General features: G+C 41.9%; 2 protein-coding genes across 4 annotated transcripts in view; one reads left to right on the top strand and one right to left on the bottom strand.

The window, feature by feature from the left end:
• The first annotated feature begins 4746 nt into the window (after positions 1-4746).
• On the top strand, positions 4747-16704 carry VPS26C (VPS26 endosomal protein sorting factor C). The gene is made up of 8 exons (XM_028727151.2): positions 4747-4900; positions 8685-8828; positions 9312-9461; positions 11329-11409; positions 12733-12807; positions 14061-14211; positions 14628-14780; positions 15355-16704. Exons 1-8 carry the CDS (start codon positions 4844-4846, stop codon positions 15435-15437), a joined length of 894 nt encoding a protein of 297 aa, XP_028582984.1. The 5' UTR covers positions 4747-4843; the 3' UTR covers positions 15438-16704.
• Positions 16705-18293: 1589 nt separating this feature from the next.
• Positions 18294-23572, bottom strand: part of TTC3 (tetratricopeptide repeat domain 3) — a 63363-nt gene continuing 58084 nt past the window's right edge. For all 3 annotated transcript variants that reach the window (XM_077927332.1, XM_028727150.2, XM_077927334.1), the window contains exons 45-46: positions 21834-21920; positions 18294-20021 (exon numbers count right to left, since the gene is read on the bottom strand). In XM_077927332.1, coding sequence (XP_077783458.1) covers positions 19914-20021; positions 21834-21920 — 195 coding nt within the window. In that variant the 3' untranslated portion in view covers positions 18294-19913. The remainder of the gene's footprint in view (positions 20022-21833; positions 21921-23572) is intronic.

Raw genomic sequence — 23572 nt, 5'->3', positions numbered from 1 at the left:
GATGCGGGTGGCACTGTGAGTTAAACCACAGAGCCTAGGGCTTGCCAATCAGAAGGTCGGCGGTTCAAATCCCCACGACAGGGTGAGCTCCCATTGCTTGGTCCCTGCTCCTGCCAACCTAGCAGTTCAAAAGCACCTCAAAGTCCAAGTAGAGAAATAGGTACCGCTCTGGCGGGAAAGTAAATGCCGTTTCCGTGCACTGCTCTGGTTTCGCCAGAAGCAGCTTAGTCATGCTGGCCACATGACCCGGAAGCTGTAATCCGGCTGCCTCGGCCAATAAAGCGAAATGAGCGCCACAACCCCAGAGTCGTCTGCGACTGGACCTAATGGTCAGGGGTCCCTTTACCTTTACTCATGCAACAGGTCTTTCCTGGCTCCTCCCACACGAGTCACCTGCATCCCAGTCAAAGCCACTCCTCAGGGTCAAGGACCCTCTGAAACTGTGTGGATGGGGCACGAGGGACTGTAGTGAGACAGGAAACTGGGAGAATTTGGTGGGACTGCCTTGCATAAGTGCATCCCTTTGTGGAAGGCATCTCTGGATCCAAGCCATACAGTCAGATCCTAGGCAATGCTACACAAAATAGATAAGGTGCTAAGCTCCCAGCTCCAAGACAAGGAAATGCTATTTAAACTTTAACCTAATGTGGTTTCTAAGAGTCAGAAGCCACATTATGTTAAAGAGAATGGTGGGGTTGACAGCAGTATTTTACACCACATTGTAAGGGTTGGTAGAGTAATCACATCCCTCTAACACTATTACAGCGATGAGGTGCTGATGGTGAGGAAATATCAGATACACATTGCTAGAAAGCTGTCTGTGGACAAATGCAGGCTTTCTTGGTCTGAAAAGCAAGATAAGCACTGCAACCCATAGTTGACTTTGACTGGACTTAACTGTCCAGGGGTCCTTTACCTTTTTATATTGCAAGAATTCAACAGCCTTCATCTTGCCCACTTAAACCCGAGGAAAAGTAGAATAAATTGTAATGGACTCACATTGCTTACGTGGCTGGCAACAATATGTAATCTTTCCCTTCATCACTATCTGTTTCCTGGTAGTGTGTAAGTCCACCTCTTCTTGTTACCTACCCACCCCTCCACCAATATTTATTCTACAATTACTTATTATATAAGCCCCCAAATCTGCCCATTTGTTGCATGCACTCTGCTTTGCGCATGCAGTGTTGGGGAGGTAAATTTTCCTTCCTGCCACAGAACATCAGCAGAAACAATGGCAACAGAAACTTTTATGTGGAACATGATGGAGGGATGAGTTCTCCCAATAATGTAGATACAAGCTTTTCTATATGGAAAGAGGGTGGTATTTCTCCAAAACAGAAAGAAATTATTATTATTAATGAAACACATACTGTGTATTCTTTAAATTTATATTCCATGCAGTATACTTCTGAAACAGAAAATTCTCTTTTACTAAAGCAGTAACAGAACTTGATGGGGAAGGGGGTGGGCAGGTGAGCAGCAGCAGCAACAGCAGAAAGTTGTTCATTGAAAGAGGACTAAATAGTGAATAACTGGCACTGAATAGAGTTAGCACTAGAATAGTGTTCACATAAAACTCTTTGTTGTAAAATTAACCTGGTTAATTTTTCCTAGTCATTTGATGGCACTTGACACAATAGGAAATTAGATTCTTCTGGATTAGCAGTAAGAATTGGCAACACTAGTTTGCAGTAGTTCTCCTGACAGGTTTGGGAAGGTGATGTTCATGGGACTATTGCCCCATTCTACCCCATGGGAATTCTCCTGTGGAGTGCCACTAGGGAGAATGTAGGTGTCACTCAATAAATCATCCAGAGCTTTGGGGTGAAGTGTGATGATTAATAGCCAGCTCTATCTTTCAATGTAAAGAAGTGTAAAGTGATGCATGTTGCCAAGTCAGCCAGGCACTCCATGACAGGAGAAAGAGGAGAGAGACTGAGGAGCATTTGTGGGGTCATCAACCTTGATAGACATTAAGAGGGCAGCTTGCAGCATTGGAAACTTTAACAATAGATTTAGGAGCTGAGGATTTAGCCCGCATCCTACATTGACATTGACACTTAGACAGTGCTTTTTCTATTAAAAAAAAAGTTTGGGGTAATCTCATTTTGACTCAAGAAAATCACCATTTTATAGTTCAAATCGGGGGAAATAAATACAGTCAATGGAGAAAAGTACAAAGATTCACAAAATGTTTAGGGGTATATGTACCCCTGTGTTCCCCCAGAACAAAGCACTGCACTTATCAACACGAATGGGTCTGAGCTAGCAGTGACTGAATGAGGACTTTGGGTCTTATATTCTTACCTTTAATAGTTGTGTAAAAGAGGGCATTTCAGCAAGGACAGTTTGGAAGATGGTTCAGAGGGGAGAGGAAATCATTCTCTTCTCTTCTTCCAGCAGGAGCCTCTGCTGGTTCTCTCCTTTCTGCAAACAGAGAATAGCCATTATGGCTAGTAACCACAGATAGCCCTCTCCTCTATGAATTTGTCTAATCCTCTACTATACAGCCCTCTACTAAGCCCTCTACTATACAGCTGAGGCAGTGGAAGACAGGAGTGCCTGGCGTGCTCTGGTCCGGACACGACTGAACAACTAAACAACAACAACTATACAGCTGCAAATAAAATGTTTAAAGTGTGTTTTAAGTGCAATATGACACTAGGTGGGCCTTATGGAAAATTCAATGTATTTTTAAAAACACTTTTTTAAAAAGCATTTTCAGAACGTTTTTTATACGTGTGTAGAGTCCACCTAGGTTGGTGGATATCACTGCCTCCTGAGCAAATTCCATAGTTTAACAATTTGCTGTGTGAGAAGTACTTTCTTATATCTGTCCTATATCCTCCAACATCTTAATTGGATGTCCCCAAGTTCTAGTTCTTTTTGGGACGCGGGAGGCGCTGTGGGTAAAAGCCTCAGCGCTGTGGGCTTGCCGATCGAAAGGTCGGCGGTTCGAATCCCCGTGGCGGGGTGCACTCCCGCTGCTCAGTCCCAGCGCCTGCCAACCTAGCAGTTCGAAAGCACCCCCGGGTGCAAGTAGATAAATAGGGACCGTTTACCAGCGGGAAGGTAAACGGCGTTCCGTGTGCTGCACTGGCTTGCCAGATGCAGCTTTGTCACGCTGGCCACGTGACCCGGAAGTGTCTCCGGACAGTGCTGGCCCCGGGCCTCTTGAGTGAGATGGGCGCCCAACCCCCGAGTCTGTCAAGACTGGCCCGTACGGGCAGGGGTACCTTTACCTTTACCTTTAAGTTCTAGTCTTATGAGACGATAAAAACTTTTCTCTATTCTCTATCCACTTTTTCCATGACATGCATACTTTTATACACATCTATCATGTCACTTTCCCCCCCCTTTTTTTTTTTTGCTTCTTCTCTGAACTAAAAAGCCTCAAATGCTGTGACCTATAAGGGAGTAACCATTTCATCTGGCTCCAGTGTGCTTTCTTTTCAATCTGTGTACACATGACATTACACACAATGCAGACTTTTCTGTAGTTTCTTGAGAAATACTGCTGTTAAACCAGCTTCAATCCGAAAGGAAAGCATTCACGTTGTAGTTGAGGTGTGCACAAGACACCAATAGTGCATGTGCAGATGACAACGCATGTGCAGATGACAGCTTCACAAATAAGGTTGGAAGGGATTGCATGGGCAGGGAAACCATAGACCAGGGGTGCCCAAACTTTTTTTCAAAGTGGGCCAGATTTGCTGAAGTGAACATGTGTGATGTGAGGGCTGACCAAAGTTGTCGAGCTTCTTTTTAGGATTGTCGAGCTTTTTTTACAAATTTACCCCAAAGTTGCTGAGCTTTTTAAAGGGTTTTACCCTAGGACATATACTGCCACGGGAGCCGGGTTAGACTCCGAAACGGACTTTGGACATGCCTGCCACAGACTGTGAACATTGGGTGACTACATCGCCTAAAACCAATCTCTAGTTCAGGGATGTGCAGATGGGACTTGAAACACAGCTTGGGAAGAAAGACATCACTGCCGCTAATTTTAAGCCGCTAATGTGTACATAGCCTTAATAACAAGCCCCGGGAAGTCATCAATTTCCACATATTTTTCCATAGACGGCAATGAAAGAGATCTCCCTCATCTGATTTCTGCCTAGCGCACTCTAAACAGTTTTTTAAACGGGGCTTCTTCCCGAGTCAAGGTGCATATGGTTGAAACCCCTATCATATAATCCTTACTGGAGCTTAATGGCGTTGCAAGGCCGGAGGAAAAGCCCTAATACAATCCCACTTTTCTTTTTTTTTCTTTTTTAAACATCTCCCGGCATACAGTGAGGCACAGACGTCATTTAGACGTCTTGCGTGATATAACGATATTTAATCTCTCTGGAACTGCAGCCTGGGAAATGTAGTTCGTTTCCAAAGCTGGCTTTCGGTGCCCCATTTGTTTCCCGTTTTCTCCCTGCCTGATCTTTTGCCCGCAATTCCCCGGTTTTTAGTTACGCTGAAATAGAAATAGGAACGGAGACGCGCAGCGTCCCCCCCTCTTCCCGCCTTGCACTGTTGCTAGGCAGCAGACGGGGGGGAAAAGGGCGGAGACTCGGAGGAGCGGCCATTGCAATGACGCAAGCGACGCGTCTAGTTTTAAAAATAAACGGCGCCTAAGGTGTAACGTTACTGGGCCGGATATGACCGTTACAGCCCCCCCCCGAGCGAAAGAGGGAGGGGCGGAAGTGGGAGCGAATCGAAAAGCGGAAATGAGGACTCAACTCTTCCCTCCTCCCGCTCAGAAAAAGAACGGGGGCGGAGTCACGTGGTCAGAGTCGCAGCTCAGGGAGGCGGAGTCACGTGATCCGGGGACCGGGGTGGGGTCGCCATGGGCACCGCGCTGGATATCAAGATCAAGCGGGCGAACAAGCTGTACCATTGTGGGGTGAGTAGCCTTTGGCAGCGGAGTTGGAGCGGAAGGAGACGGCAGGGTCTGCGTTGCTCGTTCTCCGCCCCCATTAATAGGTTTTTTTTCCTGGGGGAGAGGAAGGCTGCAATTCTGTGCCCCCTTCCCATTGGACTTGAATGGGCTTCCTCTGAGGGATCCCGCTGCACGCCGGGCTTCCCTCAACCGGGCTTGTTTCCGCCCTTAGCCTTCGTAGGATTGCAAGGGTGCCAGCTGGGATGAGTATTCGGCGAGCCTGGCTTCGTTTCCCAGGCAGCAGAAGAAGGGGGCCAGCCATTCCTGCCCTCGCTGCTCCAATTGAGGGAATAATAATAATAATAATAATAATAATAATAATAATAATAATAATAATAATTATTTATCTCCCGCAGATCTGGCTGGGTTTCCCCAGCACTCTGGGCGGCTTCCAACAAAGATTAAAAATACATTAAAACCCCAGTCATTAAAAACTTCCCTAAACAGGGCTGCCTTCAGATGTCTTCTAAATGTCAGATATTTATCTCTTTGACATCTGATGGGAGGGCGTTCCACAGGGCGGGAGCCGCTACCGAGAAAGCCCTCTACCTGGTTCCCACAGGTGGTGGAGAGGAAAGGAGGGTCCTCTCCGCACCAGCAGAGGAGAGAACATGGAGCCCTGAAGTTGCGCTGCTGAACTCCCAACAGCCCCAGATGGCAGGACAGGGCTCAGGAGTTATCTACAGGGAGTAAAGATCCCGTGGCAGCTGCTTAGTGTACTGTAGGCAGTGCTCACTGGGCATAAGACAATATCCCTGTATGTGCTTTCTCCTTAACCCAGCCTGTGTTGAGATGTGGTGGCATGAAGATCAAAATAAAGCAGATTAACAAGCAGAATACGAGACCAAGATGACCAGAAATTTCAAAAAAATTGGAGTAAATTTTGGAAATATATTGGAACGGATATATAGGAGGAACTGGCGGTATTAGAAAAACTCTATCAGCTAATAACTATAAACTTTAATAAACTAATTACGCTACCTGGGATTTATTTGATACTTACCAAAAGGGTGAAGGGAAGTCAAAGGCTAAGTAGAGCCCAAGGTTTATACTATTTGTTGGTATGATTGTACGTTTTTCTTTTTGTATAGCATGAAAATAGGATGAATAAGTCATGTTAAAATGTTTATTTTTGTATGTGTTTGTACTTTTTTCTTTTTTTTTCTCTACAAATTTTGAATAAAAATTTACTTGCAAAAAAAAAAAAAGAAGATCAAAATAAAGCAATTTCCCATTCACAAAGAAATGGAGACTATTGCAAAATTTAAGGCCAGAGATCAGGGTTGGAGATGTTGTAGGACTATCAACTCCAACTGGCATGGCCAGTAGTTGTTGGTGATGCCCCTTAGAGAGGGTCACAGATTATGCATCCCTGATCTACAGTTAGAATACTAGCAAGTCTGGAGGAAGGGAAATCTGCTATAAAATCAGTGCTTTTTAATCAGGGGTACTCAAGGGTACGCAGTACTGACACATATTTTTCTAGAAAAAAAGCACTGTATAGAATACTAACCTGTTGAGAAGATAGCATGTCTGTTGTCCTGTCCCCAACCTCCGGCTCCTGTGTATTATTATTATTATTATTATTATTATAGCTATAGTGTTGGTAGGGGTGTTTATTTTTTCATGTGACCCAAACCTACAGTTTGAATATAACCATCTGGGCATGGTTTTACTGGCTCATCCGCTGATAAACTGCAATCTGTAAAAAGTTTTCCTTTGCTATGGGTGTAGTCATTGGATAGGACCTATTCAACCTAGAGTGTCCCAAATAAAAAATTGAATTGATTATAAGAAATGGGTTGCTGTACTGTACATGCAACAAAACAGAGGACAAGTCTGCATGGCTGAACAGAGACAATTGAGTATTATAAGAGCATTTGAACTGGTGGTGCAGTTGGTGAAAACAAGTGAAAGAGCAGGCTTTTTCAATATTTTTACATTTTCTCTATCCCTATCTGTTAGGGAAACAAACCGTTAATCATCATAATTGAGTGATAGCAGTGTGATTAGAGTGGCAAGGTATGTGCGGAAATTCTAGAGGTTGAGACTTGTTTGGTCCAAAAGTGGAATTGGAGAGACTTAAGTACATGGGATCCAATTATTATTATAATTAAATTAATAGAGTCCAAAGATTGTGCTTCAGAGCATGGTTTATCGCCTCCAGGATTTTGTTTCTGACAGAGGCCTCTGGAAATGTATTCGGTGCATAAAGGGCCTTCTCTTCTTCTTTGGTTTCTGATATTCAGAAGTTTAGTGCCTGTGCTCAGAAAGTCCCCATTTAGCTGTTGCAACTTGCACTTACTCAAGCCCTGTGAAGTTTCTGTGCCCAGAGCTCAGAAACTGCTCACAGTAATGAAATTCCCCATCACAAAATGTGCCTAGAACAAGGGGAGTCTCAAACACTGTGCTTAAGATTTCAGATTAAAACTGCAGAGTGGAAGGGAAGGAGGACCTTTTTCTGCCTCCCCACTTTCAGCTACTCTCTGAAGACTGGAGAAGTGACCCTCTTAAGAATATCAGGGGTGTGGGCAGGGGAAGGACTAGACTATGTGAAAAATGAACATAATATTTTAGCTACAGTTCATTCATTTTCAGCTTTGAATTCTTGTTATAAAGTAGCACACCTGGACATTCCGTTGTTGCACCCATAACCTAGGTTTAAGGTGCCTTTTAGCTCCTAGCTTTCATATCGGTTTCTAACACTGCACATACAGTCAGTAAGTGATCCTGAGGAGAGGATGAGACGCAACACACTTCCTAGAGAAGTTCTGTTTTAGAGCTACTTTTAGATGAGCGATTTGGAAACAGAATGTCAAAAATAACTGTTTTGTTTACTCGGTGCCATTGTCAAAATGCTTTATAATTTTTTTTACTGGGAGTCCCTAAGCTCAGCTAAAGATGTTACAAACTCATCTCTTTAATTATGAATCACAATCTCACTAATACATGGGCTTGCCTTCCTTAGGAAGTCATCTGCCACTACTGTGACACAAACCAGAGCTAGTCATGTTTCATTTATAACCTCTTTCATTTTGGAGAATTCCACAGCGTGTTGCAACAAAGTGGCACACAGGAAAAAGCTCCTGAATGGAGTGGAGCTGCATTTGTCAATGACTCTGTTAACGGTATAGCAGTGATGTGAGTTTTCCATTTCATATGGTCATTAGTAACAACGAATGGGTATCAACTGCAGACCCCGCATTAGGCAAACTCAACAGTTTCAAAGTTTTTGGTTCTGTTTACTAAATACAAGTAAATTAAATAGGCTAAGTTAGATCACTCTAGAGCAGGGGTTGTCAACCTGGTTCTGCAGCACAAGCTGAATCCTCCTTCCATCAAGCACTGGTGGGCGGTAAGGACATTTTACCATCAAGAAAGATGCATTAGTGGGCAGTAGGTATAAAAAGGTTGACTACCCCTGCTCTAGAGCATCAGAAAACTTTCCAGTGCAAATTGCTCCAAGCTGCAGAAGAAAAATTTCTAGAAAAACTTCCAGTTAATTTTTCTTCTTATTAAAAATCCAAATCACTGCTATTTAGCAGTGTCACATAATAGTTGGAGCTAGAACAGAAGAGTTCCAGACAAATTATGTACTCTTCTCCCATGTCATCCTCCCCACCCCTGGTGAATCATGCTTTTTGATAATGACAGCACATTGCCACGGAAATATATATATATAAATAACATGAGCAATGGATTGGTGGTTCTTGATTTTTCTCTCTCCTCCCCATTTCCACCCACTTAGGAAGTTCTCACTGGAGTGGTGGTCATAACAAGTAAGGATGCAGTCCAGCACCAGGGTATCTCCTTAACAATGGAAGGATCTGTCAACCTGCAACTGAGTGCCAAAAGTGTTGGTGTGTTTGAAGCCTTCTGCAATTCTGTTAAGGTACAAATATGGTTATGGAAAGTTTTCCTAAAACTCTTCTTTATTTATGTGAAGCTGGCGTATCAAAGGTCATGGTTGGATAATCAACAAAATATGGAGTGTTAAAATACCCCAAAACTTAGCTTGGCTTTCATAGAGTCACCGTATGTGCATAGAGATAAGCAACTTCTTCAGTTTCTAATAGTGAATTTTGAGCTTAGAGCTCTCTGCAAAGAAAGCTTACATTGAATAAGCAATATCATTGTTCTATCTATATGCCTGCAGTAGTCATGCATTTTGAGGTATCCTGAGGGGCTGATCCCTGCATTGGAACTGGTAAGGGCTAAACTACACAGTGATATATGGCTTTTTATCTTTCCTTTTTCTGTAAATAAGATTTTTTTTATATACATTTCGAAAATAAACAGTTAAATAATAAAACTGATGATGGGCCACTTAAATTCTTAACCACACTTTCCATGTTTCTTTCCTCCCCTTTTGCAGCCTATTCAGCTTATTAACAGTACTGTAGAAATGGTAAAACCTGGAAAACTGCCCAGTGGTAAAACAGAAATTCCTTTTGAGTTTCCACTGCAAGTGAAGGGGAACAAAGTTCTCTATGAAACCTACCATGGAGTTTTTGTCAACATCCAGGTAAGAGAGGCTTTCGGTTTGGCAGACATAAGCTACTTGTGGGGAATGTGCAACCATAGCTATTAATATTTGTTATTTGCATTTGTATTTTTCTGCTAAGCCAGTTTAAAATACTGAAACACACAATAATTATGATACATATGGTAAAAAGAAGAGTTGTCTTAATTTTGGCTCCTTGGGAACAGATGGCATGAGCTCCTTGGCCAAAGTTTATCCTCTGCTACATATTGCAAAGCAGACTCCATAAATCTAATTTGTTTTCCTGATAGTTTAATCTGCTTCTTTTCAGAAATGCCTGTAATAGAGAGAGCACAATAAAGAGTACCTAGTACAAGATTGTTAGAGTGCTCTTCTGTAGATTCACCTTTTCATTTCCACTTAAATCACATGGGTGATAGTTCTATACATCTGCACGGTGTTTCCAAACTTCTCTCTTTGTGCCAGCTGTCTTTCTTATTTAATGAATTTCCTCTTACCTAGTTTTGGCTCAGGCTTCTTCCAGATAGAACATCTGCTGTGAGCAACAACATGACAGAAGCTGTGCCAATGCATATGCTGAGTTACTTCATACAAAGTTTTAACTGAGAACTGATACGTTCACTGATGCTTAAGCCATTTTTATTAAACTGGAGCAAAGGGAGCAATTTCACTGAGGTCAGCGGGAGCTTCGATGGAGGCCTCCGTAGGGCTACTCACTCTTTTTCCCTTGTGTAGGGGGGCCAATAAGATATCTAGCTTGTGAAAAGTTTTTTGTTCCTCACTCTTGCAGAACATTTTGTTATTTTGGATAAACTGGCTTTATCATTACTGCATAGGCATGTGAGTTCATGTAGCTTGGTTCAATGATATAAGAAAATATAGTTTAACAGTTGTTAAGATAGATATTATTTTAAAAAAATTAGTCTGTCACTTGTAAAAAAGAAAAACGACATTTAGGTGTGTTTCCAGTTGATCTTTAATTGAAACCTCCCCCCCACACAAATACATTAAATGCTTAAAAAGCACAAAGTTAAGCACTTAATAAGTCATACTTTATGAGTTTAACTCTCCCATTAAAATTAATGATATATATAGGTGTTTAAATTTGGAACACTTTCCCTGTTATAGTTGTTACAAATGAAGCAAAATAAACAGCAAGGGCCCTGTGATAAAAAATTTACCATTGGTAATCAAGAGTGCTCTCTGCAGAAATGCTTTCCCTCAAACTACAAGCAGTTCAGATATTTTTTCTTAGAACTTGCCCTATTCCTGTACTGTAGGGTTTTGATGATGTAAATGAACTTGCTCACCATGGAATTCTTTTTGAGATGAACCATAGAGTCACAGAATTGTAGAGTTGGTGGGGACCACAACTAGAGCTGCATTGTAGTACAGTGGTACCTCGGTTTTTGAGCGTCTCAGAAGCCAAATGTTTCAGTTTTCAAACGCCAAAAACCCGGAAGTAATTGCTTCCATTTCCGCTGCGTGTTTTTCCATTTTTCCAATTGAACTTGCAGCCACGGTTTTCCAACGTTTTGGAAGTTGAACAGTCTTCCGGAACGGATTACGTTTGAGAACCGAGGTACCACTGTAAGTGGGTATTGCAGCGCTTCCTGTGACAAGATAATTTTGCAGAAGATATAAACTGTTTTCAACACAGGTTGTGCATAAAAGTCTAATGGTGAGTTGGAACAAATGTGAAGTCCATTTTTCAGATATTGGGGGGGTTGGTTGTTTAAAAGAGGTATTAATTTGTTTTATTTAAACCTAGATTAATCATCAGAAAGACATGGCTCTCAAATTACTAATCAACAAAATAACTCGTTAGTAGGTTGCATTCTTTTTCCAGTTCCACAATGGAATAAATGACTGCTTTTCCTTTGCATAGTATACCCTTCGATGTGACATGCGGCGCTCTCTCCTGGCTAAGGATTTGACTAAGACTTGTGAATTTATTGTCCATTCGCCAGTAAGTACTTGCCAAAACATGCACTGGTGATTTATAGCAGGAAGAATGTGGACCTGAAGTTGGGGGAAATGACAGAAGACGTTGTGCGAATTCTGATTCCGAAAAGGCAGGGGTTTTGGTCTGTTACAGAACAGTTAGATCATGACGTGGTTTACACATCAGTGAGCCAAACTATGGCTTATTGGGGTCACATGACCATCCTGTCTCCTGGAGAGGAACTTGCACCTGCGTTGCTCTTCCTGATATTTATAGTGCAGTCTGAATGTTGTCCAAACTTAGGATCATGGTTCAGGTTTTTTCTCCTTAGCCATAACCAGTAGCAAAGGTTTGGCTTACCATGTGCACACCATGTCATTATCGTTTATGTTCCACTCTCCTTTTAATTCTGTACTGAAATGGCATCTTGTTGCTATGCCTGAGGGCAACACTATCTTAGACTGCCCCGTTACTATAATGAGACTTTTCTTCATAGCCACTAGAGATTATGGGAAGGAGACCTATTCCCTCTAGGCTGATGAGAGCATGTATCAAAGGACTGCCCCACAGATGGCTAGTTGGGATTGCTGGCACATCTTCCACCAAGCAAGAACGACCTTTCCTATAGTCATCCATTCTTGTTCTTGTAATAAAAAGGTAAAGGTACCCCTGCCCGTACGGGCCAGTCTTGCCAGACTCTAGGGTTGTGCGCCCATCTCACTCAAGAGGCCGGGGGCCAGCGCTGTCCAGAGACACTTCCGGGTCACGTGGCCAACGTGACATCGCTGCTCTGGCGAGCCAGAGCCGCACACGGAAACACCGTTTACCTTCCCACTAGAAAGCGTTCCCTATTTATCTACTTGCACCCGGGGGTGCTTTCGAACTGCTAGGTTGGCAGGCGCTGGGACCGAGCAACGGGAGCGCACCCCGCCGCGGGGATTCAAACCACCAACCTTTCGATCGGCAAGCCCTAGGCGCTGAGGCTTTTACCCACAGCGCTACCCGCGTCCCAGTTCTTGTAATACGTGACTTGAAAATACCTTGGTTCTCAAACAGCTTAGTTGTCAAACATATTGGCTTCCAAATACCGCAAACCTGGAAGTGTTCCGGTTTGTGATCGTTTTTCAGAAGCCGAAAGTCCAACGCTGCTTCTGCTTGAGTACAGGAAGCTCCTGCAGCCAATTGGAAGCTGCGCCGTGGTTTTCGAATGGTTTCGGGAGTCGAAAGGTCTCCCGGAATGGATTAAGTTTGAGAACTGAGGTACCACTGTAAATATAACGCCTCAGGCGTCATAAATTGACAAATAGTAGACTTACCACTTTGACCCTTCTTTTCATTCTGTTGCAGCCTCAGAAAGGTAAACCAACCCCAAGCCCAGTGGACTTTACTATTACTCCTGAAACTCTACAGAACGTGAAAGAGGTAAGACCCATATTCCTGTAAGGGATATAGTACTAGTGTGCTTACTGAAAATTTGGTTGTTTAGATGCTGTGTCAAACCGTGCATAGGAGCCCTGTTTTTGTGTGTTCCTGTCCACCCCCCACCCCCATATGTACACTCTGGTTTCTTCCTTCTCACTTCCAATCTAGTGGCAATCCATAGCTGGCCATCACACCTGGCTTGGGTAAACCATTGCACAACAGGCTGTGCAAACCAGCATTGCAATCCCAGTTCTTATTGTGGTTTATCATCTAATGACCATTTGGCCAGTTGAGATGTAACGGCCTGTGGAGAAATCACCATTTAAAATGTGTTTTTCCTAGAGCAGGGTTTGGTTTATTATTTTTAGATGCAGTGTATTTGTATGTGGGGTTATGAATGAGAGCATATGCTTGCTGGCTACATAATCCAGTTCCTGTCTTTCACAACAAAGCAAATTTGATCGGTCAAGGGTTTTAGAATGTGCACTGGTTCTGTAATTTTCCCTAAAATACCTTTTTTTCTGCACAACTACTCCAGTCCCATCTTCTGCCATCACACTTTCCCCCTTTTTAGATAAGAGCTTAAACTACAACATATAAAGGGTTTTCAGTTTAGATGGTAACAATCTCATAGAGCAGTTATTAACGGCAGTCCTTTTATCGAGGGTCCTTTTAATTTCTTGGTTGCTTGTATTTATTTTTATTTATTAGATTTGAATTCTGCCCTTCATCAAAAGAGATCAGGGTAGTTCACAAGATAAAAAAGGCAATATAAAAGCACAAATAAATATTTAAAACAGAGGCAACAAAACAATAATTGTATGGAATGAAACACTAGCTTTAATAAACTTAAGTTTCAATGGAAACAGAATTTTTTCTTTCAGTATTGTCTGTGTTTGATGGACACTGGTCACAGGAAAAAGCAGAATTGTGTGGTGTGGTTTAGGATTTTAATCCTTGTTTTGCTAAATTAGGAGACTTCTAGTATGAACTTGGATTAAAAGGCAATCATACAGATTTGGCTGGGCAAGTCTACCTTCCTTTGTAACAGACTTAGAGTGACCTAGAGAATATTTCCAGGTTATTTCTTATTTGTAATGTACCTAAAGTGTTGTACAGAGTTTTTGGAAACCGACACAGATCCTGCTTGCAGGCTTAGTTTAATACAAAGGGGAAATCGCAGAACAGAATGGGGGAAATGGCATTCTTGATTAGATTACCTGCCTTCTCCTTTAACTTCACTTTGCATTTAGAGGGCATTGCTCCCAAAGTTTCTCATAAGAGGCCATCTCAACTCTACAAACTGCATCATAACACAACCCCTCACAGGGGAGCTTGTGGTGGTCAACTCAGATGCTGCGGTTAAGAGTATTGAACTCCAGTTGGTACGAGTGGAAACCTGTGGTACGTCTTTATACGTCTATCTATAAATGTTCCAGAGAGTTTGGTTTTACATTTTAAAAGCACGACAAAGTGTTTTCAACTTAGCCATTAAATTGAAATGGCCCTAGAATATAACTGAAAGCTTTGCCAGTAAGCAAGATGAAATACCAGCCATAGTAAAGGTCACACCACATGCTGGAAAATTCCCAAAGTATTTGTAGTGCACATCTGTGTCGGTCATAACATGGGTGTGCATACAACAATTTACATGTGTATTCAAATCTCTGAATTTGTAGGACATTGGTTCTTAATTGGAAGCCCCCCATCCCTGGCCAACTGTAGGAATGTTCTAGTACTTGAAGCAGCAAGCATGGTAATATGTTATTTAGCAAAGTTTGGTTTCCTTTTAATGCCACTTTTGTCCCACTTTTGCAAAGGCTGTGCTGAAGGTTATGCTAGAGATGCCACTGAGATTCAGAATATTCAGATTGCTGACGGAGATGTCTGCAGAAATCTTCCTATTCCAATCTACATGGTATTCCCCAGACTCTTCACCTGCCCCACCTTGGAAACCACAAACTTCAAAGTTGGTAAGGAATAGATAGTTTGACTTATTCCTATTTATTGGTTGCATTATATAGATACAGGTCTATCAGCAACTTACAAAAATTAATTTTAGAAGCAAGTAGTCCCAATGGTTTTTGTGTAGGTCCATTCTGAGTGACTAAGGTTGGATATCACCATAAAAAATTACCTGAAATTGACACATATTATTTTCTGAGGTCAAGAATCTAGCAAGGCAACTTGCCACTAGCATTAAGTTGAAGCAATAGTTTGACTTGATTTTTCAGTGCTGGCTGTCTGGAACTCCCTGGAAAATGTTGTTTTGATTAAGATAGACATACACATAGAGAGACATACGCAGCACCTAGAAATGCTTGAATATTTTTATGCTGCCTTTCAAGGAACCCAGTTGGAGCTGAATTTTTGAGGTATTACTTGGCACCCAAGGATGTACTGATCTACTTGTCTCTAATGAGATGCTAATCCAATCTCTACCTAATCATTATTTCAAACCATTTTGCAAGCTACAAATGTACTACTAAGATTACAGGAGCCTGGGTGACAATGCTAATTCTAAGACTGTGTTGTTTGTTCCTCTAGAATTTGAAGTTAATGTCGTTGTCCTCTTGCATGACGATCACCTCATCACGGAGAACTTTCCACTGAAGCTCTGCAGGCTCTGATTAATTAGAACAGTTTCAGGAATACCATTGGGACCCCAGAAGCCTCCTATGAGTTTGGAATCCTGTGCGTTGGCACTGCGAGAACCAAGCAATGTGATTGCTGCTGTGTATTCTCAAATCCTATGGCAATAGAAGAATGACATTTAGGTGTTCTGATGAGCCGGAATTGCACACTTGCAGCTATAAAAGTGCTCTCTCCAGGTCGTTGCCCAACATGGACCAGCTGAGTTTTGCTGTGGAGTCAGATGTTGAAGAGTTGCCTCTGCTTATGGTGAAACTGTATCGCATACAAGACCACTCTCTAGCTGAACTTAGCCCTTCATCTGCTTGATCCTTCTTGGTATTGGTTCTGCTAGCAAGAGATCATAACACGAAGGAGTTTTGTTTGCCAATATGTCATTCCAGTTGAAGCCATTTCCCGTCCATGTCAGAGTATGCTCACTGTGCTTACATATAGTAATACTATACAAATTTTGAAGAAAATCTACTGAAATCTGAGTAAAAGCAGTGTGGTAGGAATTACATTTACCTAAGCAGTGGACTTGAAGTTTTCAAAAACTACTATATAGAAATTCCTGTTTTCACCATCGGCATTATAAATAAAAACTTTGAGTGAATGCTCCTGGCCATCAACTGCCTGTGAGGGATATTTTGGCTTGGGTGCAATGGTTTAACATAAATAGCATAGGATTCATCAGTATTGGAGCACCAACTATAACACTGGGCAACCATTTTTTACTTTTTGAATGTTGTCTAGATTTCTACAACTGCTTTAGGGTATTTTTGCACTGCTGAATCAGGAAATGGCATCCGTTTCTCTCCATCAGGTCAGGTTTTTGTGCTATGTTAATTTGAAAAAAGCTAGATCTTGTGACAAAATCGATTACATTTTTGTGGCATTATCAGCTGATTTTTGTCATTATAATGATTAGCTCTCGTTTGCCTGCAAGCAGAATGGTATTACCCTGCCATCTTCGGACAAGTTTGCCTTTAGAATGAGACGAAATCCACTTGAGTTGAACTAAGGGGAAATTGGGACATAGAAGAGATGGTAGAATAAATACCGTGCTACCTATCCTTGAGAGGTGTCAGCCTACAAGCTTACTAAAGGAACGGAGCCACCTGGTGATGTGCATTTTTGCCTAGACCTGATCCCATGTCTTTGCTGCATTGCCTTACCAGCTTCTAAATGTTGTACACCAACCAAATACAGCCCATTCCTGAGTTGTGTCTACTTGCATAAAGTAATGGAATCTGTAGTTCATTATCCAAAAGTGCCTGTTTGATTTCTTCCTCCGAATAGGTCTGTTGCTAAAATGGATGAAGTCCTCACACATATGCAATGTATGTTAGAAAGCTAACTAAAATTCTGTGGCTTGCTCAGTGTGTCGTCTTATGTAACAACTTGTGTCTCTACCCAAGTTAGGAGTGCACTGGTCTTCCTGGGAAGTGGTTTCTATAACCTTATTTTGGAATTGACAGGGAAAACATGCTACGAGGTGCTGATATGTGCCCATCTACTTTTACATACAATTAGCCTACGTTTTACAGACATACATTACATGTAGATCTTGTTAGCTCAGCCTTTACAGGAGGTGATATTATGGTCCTGTCTCACAACAACTTTTTTTCCCCTTTGAGCCTAATAAACGTGGCACTGGTGGTCTGTTTACAGTTGTACTGCTAGCAGCACACCTGCCAGAAGTGGTGATGATAGCCCTGCTCAGTCATTTTGCCCATTACTGCAGCTATTAGGCAGAGTAGGTGGAAATGAGCAATACATTGAAAAATAGGAAGGGCAAAAAACTGATACGGGCAACAATAAAAGGATCTTCCTTCCTTTTTTAGAAAAAGAACTGTAGAAAGGGACAGTAACGCTGTGTAGAGAATAGGGCAACTTAAACAGGGCCATGTACACACCAAGGAAAACATTACTCTGAAACCAACAGCTAAGCTAATGGGGGATTCAGAAGAAAAGCTATGTGATAGAACTCTGTCCAAGGGCAAAAAAGGCAGTCAAACTGCAGGCAGTGTAACAGAGCTGAGCATGAGACACAGGTCAAGTGTGTGACCCAATTCCTCGTAAGTGAAGGCAGGACTGAACCCAGGCTTCAGAAGTGGCAAGCAGGAGCTGTTGGTCTTACCTGAAATGCATTTCTGAGAGATGTTTCAATGGACTCAGGTGGGCTTAGCTCCCCCTAGTGCTCAAAGACAGGAATGCAGACACCACGCAAGAAAAGTTTCAACTCTCATTTCCTTGAAGCTACCTCAAGTTATTGGATAAGGAGCAAAGAAATGCAGGCCACACAAAAAACAGAACAATTATATGCAGTGCAGACAACAAATAGCTGCACATCTGAATGCAGCAAGGAACCACTGGCCTATGCACGTGAAACAAAGTGTAGGATTACAAAACAAGGTGACAAAACTAATTAAAGGTAAGGTAAAGGTACCCCTGCCCGTACGGGCCAGTCTTGACAGACTCTAGGGTTGTGCGCTCATCTCACTCTATAGGCCGGGAGCCAGCGCTGTCTGCAGACACTTCTGGGTCACGTGGCCAGCGTGACGAAGCTGCATCTGGTGAGCCAGTGCAACACACGGAACGCCGTTTACCTTCCTGCTGGTAAGCAGTCCCTATTTATCTACCTGCACCCGGGGGTGCTTTCAAACTGCTAGGTTGGCAGGAGCTGGGACCGAATGACGGGAGCGCACTCCGCCGCGGGGATTCGAACCGCCGACCATGCGATCGGCAAGTCCTAGGCACTGAGGTTTTACCCACAGCGCCACCCGCGTCCCACGACAAAACTTATGAGTTATGAAAATCCATTTTCTTAAAAGAGGTTTGTCAGACAACTACACAGTTGATATTGTTCATTTTTATTGGTTCAGAGGCTGTAATAAATGTGATTACAAAGTTTTGCTTTGAAAGTATGCGGCTATTTCAGTACTGTATTCTGAATGCAGGTAAAATGAGCAAATACTCAGCATCTAGACAATGTATAGAAGGTCTTCAATTATGAATCCAACATTTAAATGCAACATTTTGAATCAGAAGGAGTGACACAAAAGAGATCCATGGTTTAGGGTTGGAATTCCCAAACAGCCTTTTTGTTAAATTACAGGGCATTTTCAGCAATCAACTTACAAGCATCTTGTCAGTACAAATCCCTCTTAATATTTGATTATCAGTAAAGGCAGCCTATTATTCATCTAAATAACCCAAAACTATGGCCAAGGGCTTGCATTCCTTGACAAGAGTTGCTTTTCTGCAACAATTTGGTGTTTATTTGCCAAGAGGGGGGAGAGGAAAATGGTGCATTCCTGCTTCATGAGGAGCTTTCTCCACGGTTGAGTAGAGCAAAGTCATTGTTTTATATTTCGTACCCAGACATTCAATTTGGAAATGTGGGAAGACAGTTCCTGATGTAATTTAAAATAGTTACTACACAACTTTAATTTTAAAAGCGTTGATATTCACATGAATTTATTTGTGGCTAATTAAGAACAGTGAGGCTATACCAATATAAAATAAGTGTGGCTATTTATTTTTTTAAAAAAATTAAAGCTAATTCCTAACAACATAACAAGCTAGTTTATTTGCTCACTTTGAAGGAAACTATTATGGACTTTGTATGCAAATTTTAAGGAAACCTACTCACAGGTGGTTTGCAAATGCTAGAATGTAGTATGAGAAAATAAACTAAATTCAGAGCTGATCTTTCTTTTTCACAAGCAGGAAGATGAGGACTGTTACAGGGTCAGCCTCTCTCACAAAGCGTTACACAAGTTTGCTTTCTCTTCCACAAGCATGTCTAGGCATCTTTCAAACATGGTTCTCTGGATTCAGTATTCCAAATTTTAGTTTATCTTTGAAGCCAAATATTAGTCAAGAATTATTTTTGAAGGGCAGATTACTAACTTGTTTTTGAAAGCACTGAATACTAAAAAAAACCCCAAGGTGCTTATGAGTCTACACCTGGAATTTTCAGGCTGTTCTACTGCTCTCATCTGGAAATTAAAAAAACCTCTCTTAGAACCAGTACCAAGCTTTTAATTCGCTGAACAGTACTGCCCACTCTTAACCAGCCTCCTGAATTCACAAGCGTCACAACATTTGGAGCCACAGAAGCTAGAAACAGAAACAGATACTTCCTCCTTAAATATACATATTCATGTGTTAAGGGCATAAACATTTGTTAGGCAAATTTTGAAGGCTGCTAACTTTCCGTTTTGCTGCAATGCAACCAAGGTATTCATTGCTTATGTCTATGAACCAGATTACTAATGCCAATACAATAGAAACAATTGAATAAAATAGCAGAATTTCTCACTGCGTCATTGCTTAAAAGTATTTCAGAGGAATTGTTTATTGAATGTAACATACGATACTCTATAAACTGATGATGACTCCACACCTTTATCATCATGATTCTGTATGATGTGAATCACATATTCTTGCTAATCTGTATGCAGCATCTAAGTGGTTCTGTTTCGGCCAGGAAGCTCAGGATAATCTTCAGGTAACAAAACATGACGACGACAGGTTGGGCATGTGCTGTGCTCCTTAATCCATGGACCAATACACTGTATGTAAAAAAGCAAGAATTCAGAAACCTTTCATTTAAAAAGTAGGGCTATGGGAGGTGGGCAACATTTTCTTAAAATGACATTTTTCTACAGTTCTGAGCACTCTAGAATCATGCTATGAAAGGAAGACAAGTGGTAGCACCTTAAGCGTAACTTTGAAACATTATGGTGCATATAAAAAAGACCTGACTTCAGTTAAATCCAAACTTCTGCAACTAGGCTTTGAATTCAAACATTTTCTAATAATCGCTAGTGAACGACCTATGCTAAAAGGCTGACAATTTAATTAGAAGGGCTGTCAACTAATTAAAGAATTCAATACTGATCATTGGCTTTTCGGCAGATTACATCAATGTATGACATTTACATATTAGTCTTTCTGGAAATGTTGGAAGCGAAAGGCAACTCCCACTTATTGTCAGACAATATTAAAGACGGCTCTATTTTTCTAAACAAAAAAAATTCCTTCCAGTAGCACCTTAAAGACCAACTAAGTTAGTTCTTGGTATGAGCTTTCGTGTGCATGCACACTTCTTCAGATACGAAAGCTCATACCAAGAACTAACTTAGTTGGTCTTTAAGGTGCTACTGGAAGGAATTTTTTTTGTTTTGACTATGGCAGACCAACACGGCTACCCATCTGTAACTGGATCTATTTTTCTACTACAGGTATACACCAAAGCCCACCAACTGCAACAGCAAATTAAAAAAATTGGAACATGCAATTTCAACTAAAATGTTTACCTTCACTATTGCTGATATTTAAGAATGTTGCAATCAAACCACTCAAAGTGCTTGCAAATCAGCATAACAATTGCTATTAATACTAGTAATAATGTTACTAGTAGTTGTAGACAGTCTTAATGTACTGAATAGGCAACCTGGGCAATTCTTAATTTCTAAAGCATTTTGTCCTAAGCCATATTGTGGTGCTTCACGGACATGTTCACGTGATTGTAAGTTTCTGTATGTTGAGATACAGATACATAAAGTAGCAAAAAGTTACATGAGTGGCCCATTTCAGTCCCCTGAAAGTATGGTGTTTTGAACACATGCCACTACAACCACAAGTGTATGTTATAGAGGTGTTGCTTCTCTAGCATATCCAGGACTGAGGATGGCTTGAGCTTCACTGCCTCAATGTGAACTTGGTACTCCTATTTACATGCTCTAGGACTGGGATTTTCAGTCACTGAAAAGTAAATTCCAAAGTAAAACCTTATCTTTCTGTTTAGCCTTTTTGTTTTCTGAAATGTAATCCCAGAATTTTGGCCAACTAAGAGCCAATGCCCATAATACAATCCTTCCAATAGCAAGCAGCAGCCATAGACATCCATAAAAAGGTAAAGGACCCCTGACAGTCAAGTCCAGTCACAAATGACTCTGGGGTTGCGGTGCTCATCTCGCTTTATTGGCCGAGGGAGCCAGTGTACAGCTTCCAGGTCATGTGGCCAGCATGACTAAGCCGCTTCTGGCGAAACCAGAGCAGCGCACGGGAATGCCGTTTACCTTCCTGCTGGAGTGGTACCTATTTATCTACTTACACTTTGACGTGCTTTCGAACTGCTAGGTGGGCAGGAGCAGGGGCCAAGCAATGGGAGCTCACCCTGTTGCAAGGGAATCGAACCGCCGACCTTCTGATCGGCAAGCCCTAGGCTCAGTGGTTTACACCACAGCAAACACACTTATTTAGACAAAATGTTAGGAGTGCCTGCGTGCGCAACCTTTGGAGCGCAATCTACAAATTTACAAAGACACAAGCAACAGAACTAAAACAAGTTAACTTGCTGAATTTATGGTTCCACTTACCACTTTGTGAAATCTGTGTCCACAGTCTAGCACATGCAACATTTCGGTAGTTAGTTCATCGTGACATATTACACAGGGATCATTATCCTATAGAAACAAATGCATTTATAATAATTTCAAAACTAGTTACAAAGCTACTGTTTTCCTACTGCACAGAGAATGACTAATTCCCATAGCCGGAACATGTGCCTTGCAAGTCCCAAGGATCTCCTCTTAAAGGTGGAAGAATGAAGGTTTCTGTCCCAGACCCCAAAGAGCTGCTGTCAGAAAGAGCACCAAGTACTGGGGGATAGACAGAACAATTATCTGACTCAGCATATGATAGGTTCCAAACTGGCCAGTTTAGCAGCTTACATTTACTATTCAGATATAATCATTTTGAACCACTTTACAGACACAGGCTGTCTCCAACCTTAATTTGGGAAGAGAACACAAAAAAACCAGCCTGTTTTAGAGTCGAGAAGTTGGATGTATAACTAGATCCCAAGTTCTGTGAGCAAATTCCTGTTTAGCAACAGGGAGCACTTGACTCCCCAGCAACTACCTGAAAATCTGCTCCAGAGTTAGAAATTCTCTGGTGAGAAGCTTCTACTGGATCCAAGCGCCTTTCAATAAAAAAATTATCCTTTTGTTCACAGAAGGGCACCTTTGGATCCAATTCATGGGTAGGCAAACTAAGGCTCGGGGGCCGGATCCGGCCCAATTGCCTTCTAAATCCGGCCTGCAGATGGTCCAGGAATCAGCGTGTTTTTACACGAGTAGAATGTGTCCTTTTATTTAAAATGCATCTCTGGGTTATTTGTGGGGCAGAGGAATTCGTCCGTCCCCCCCAAAAAAAATAGTCCGGCCCCCCACAAGGTCTGAGGGACAGTGGACCGGCCCCCTGCTGAAAAGGTTTGCTGACCCCTGACAATTCATTGCTGACATTTCAAAATGAACTTCCATTTGTGAAGCAAGTCATTTGGGATAATGATAATCTTTGAGGGTTGATTCCAATGCTGTGTCAGTGGACTTAAGCTGGCACAATGAAACTTCCATTTCCTCTCCCTGAGTGCCCCCCCCAAAAAAAAATCTGCTCTTGTGGGTCCTCCCAACCCTCCAGAACTGCTTCTGAGGGCATGCAGGGTAAAGTCCCTTACACCAGCAGAACTGCAGCGTTGTATTCAGCCGCCAAACAGGAAATTTACAAAATAATTTAAGATTGACGAGGAGCTAACATGCCAAAAGTTTCCCCTGAGAGCTCAGGACAGGAGAAGATTTCTATGTACCTTTTGAGGAAGGTTTAATTTCAGTATTCTAAAAGCCAAGGGTACCATATTTGGGAGAGAAGAAAAGTTTTTGGATTTTCAAGAAAATAGATCTTTTTACCAACTCACTCTCTCTGGCACTTCTCAAGTGTCTTCTACAAAGTTAAAGGCTAAATGCTTGCTTTTAAACATATGCTATGCTAGAGATGGGGGGGACGGGACCAGAGGGTTCTATTCAATGCTACATGAACAGAGTTCCACTCCAGGCAGCAGAACTTCCCCTTCATCTCCTTTCCCATCTTGCTCCCAAAAACTGAATCCCCCAGATTTTGAAGATCTGTAGGTGGAAAGGAGAACATTCTGTTGCACAAGAAGAAGTCTGCTGCACAAGGAGAACAGCAGCAATGGATACAACCTAGTTAAAAGCAAATGTTGCCTAACTACGCATATAAAATTATTCATTGTTTTTACGGTTAACATTGACAATGATAC

Source organism: Podarcis muralis, chromosome 4 (genome assembly GCF_964188315.1).
Source record: "Podarcis muralis chromosome 4, rPodMur119.hap1.1, whole genome shotgun sequence".
NCBI lineage: Eukaryota > Metazoa > Chordata > Lepidosauria > Squamata > Lacertidae > Podarcis > Podarcis muralis.
Note: the sequence above shows the minus strand (reverse complement) of the source record. Positions and strands in the feature narration are given on the sequence as shown.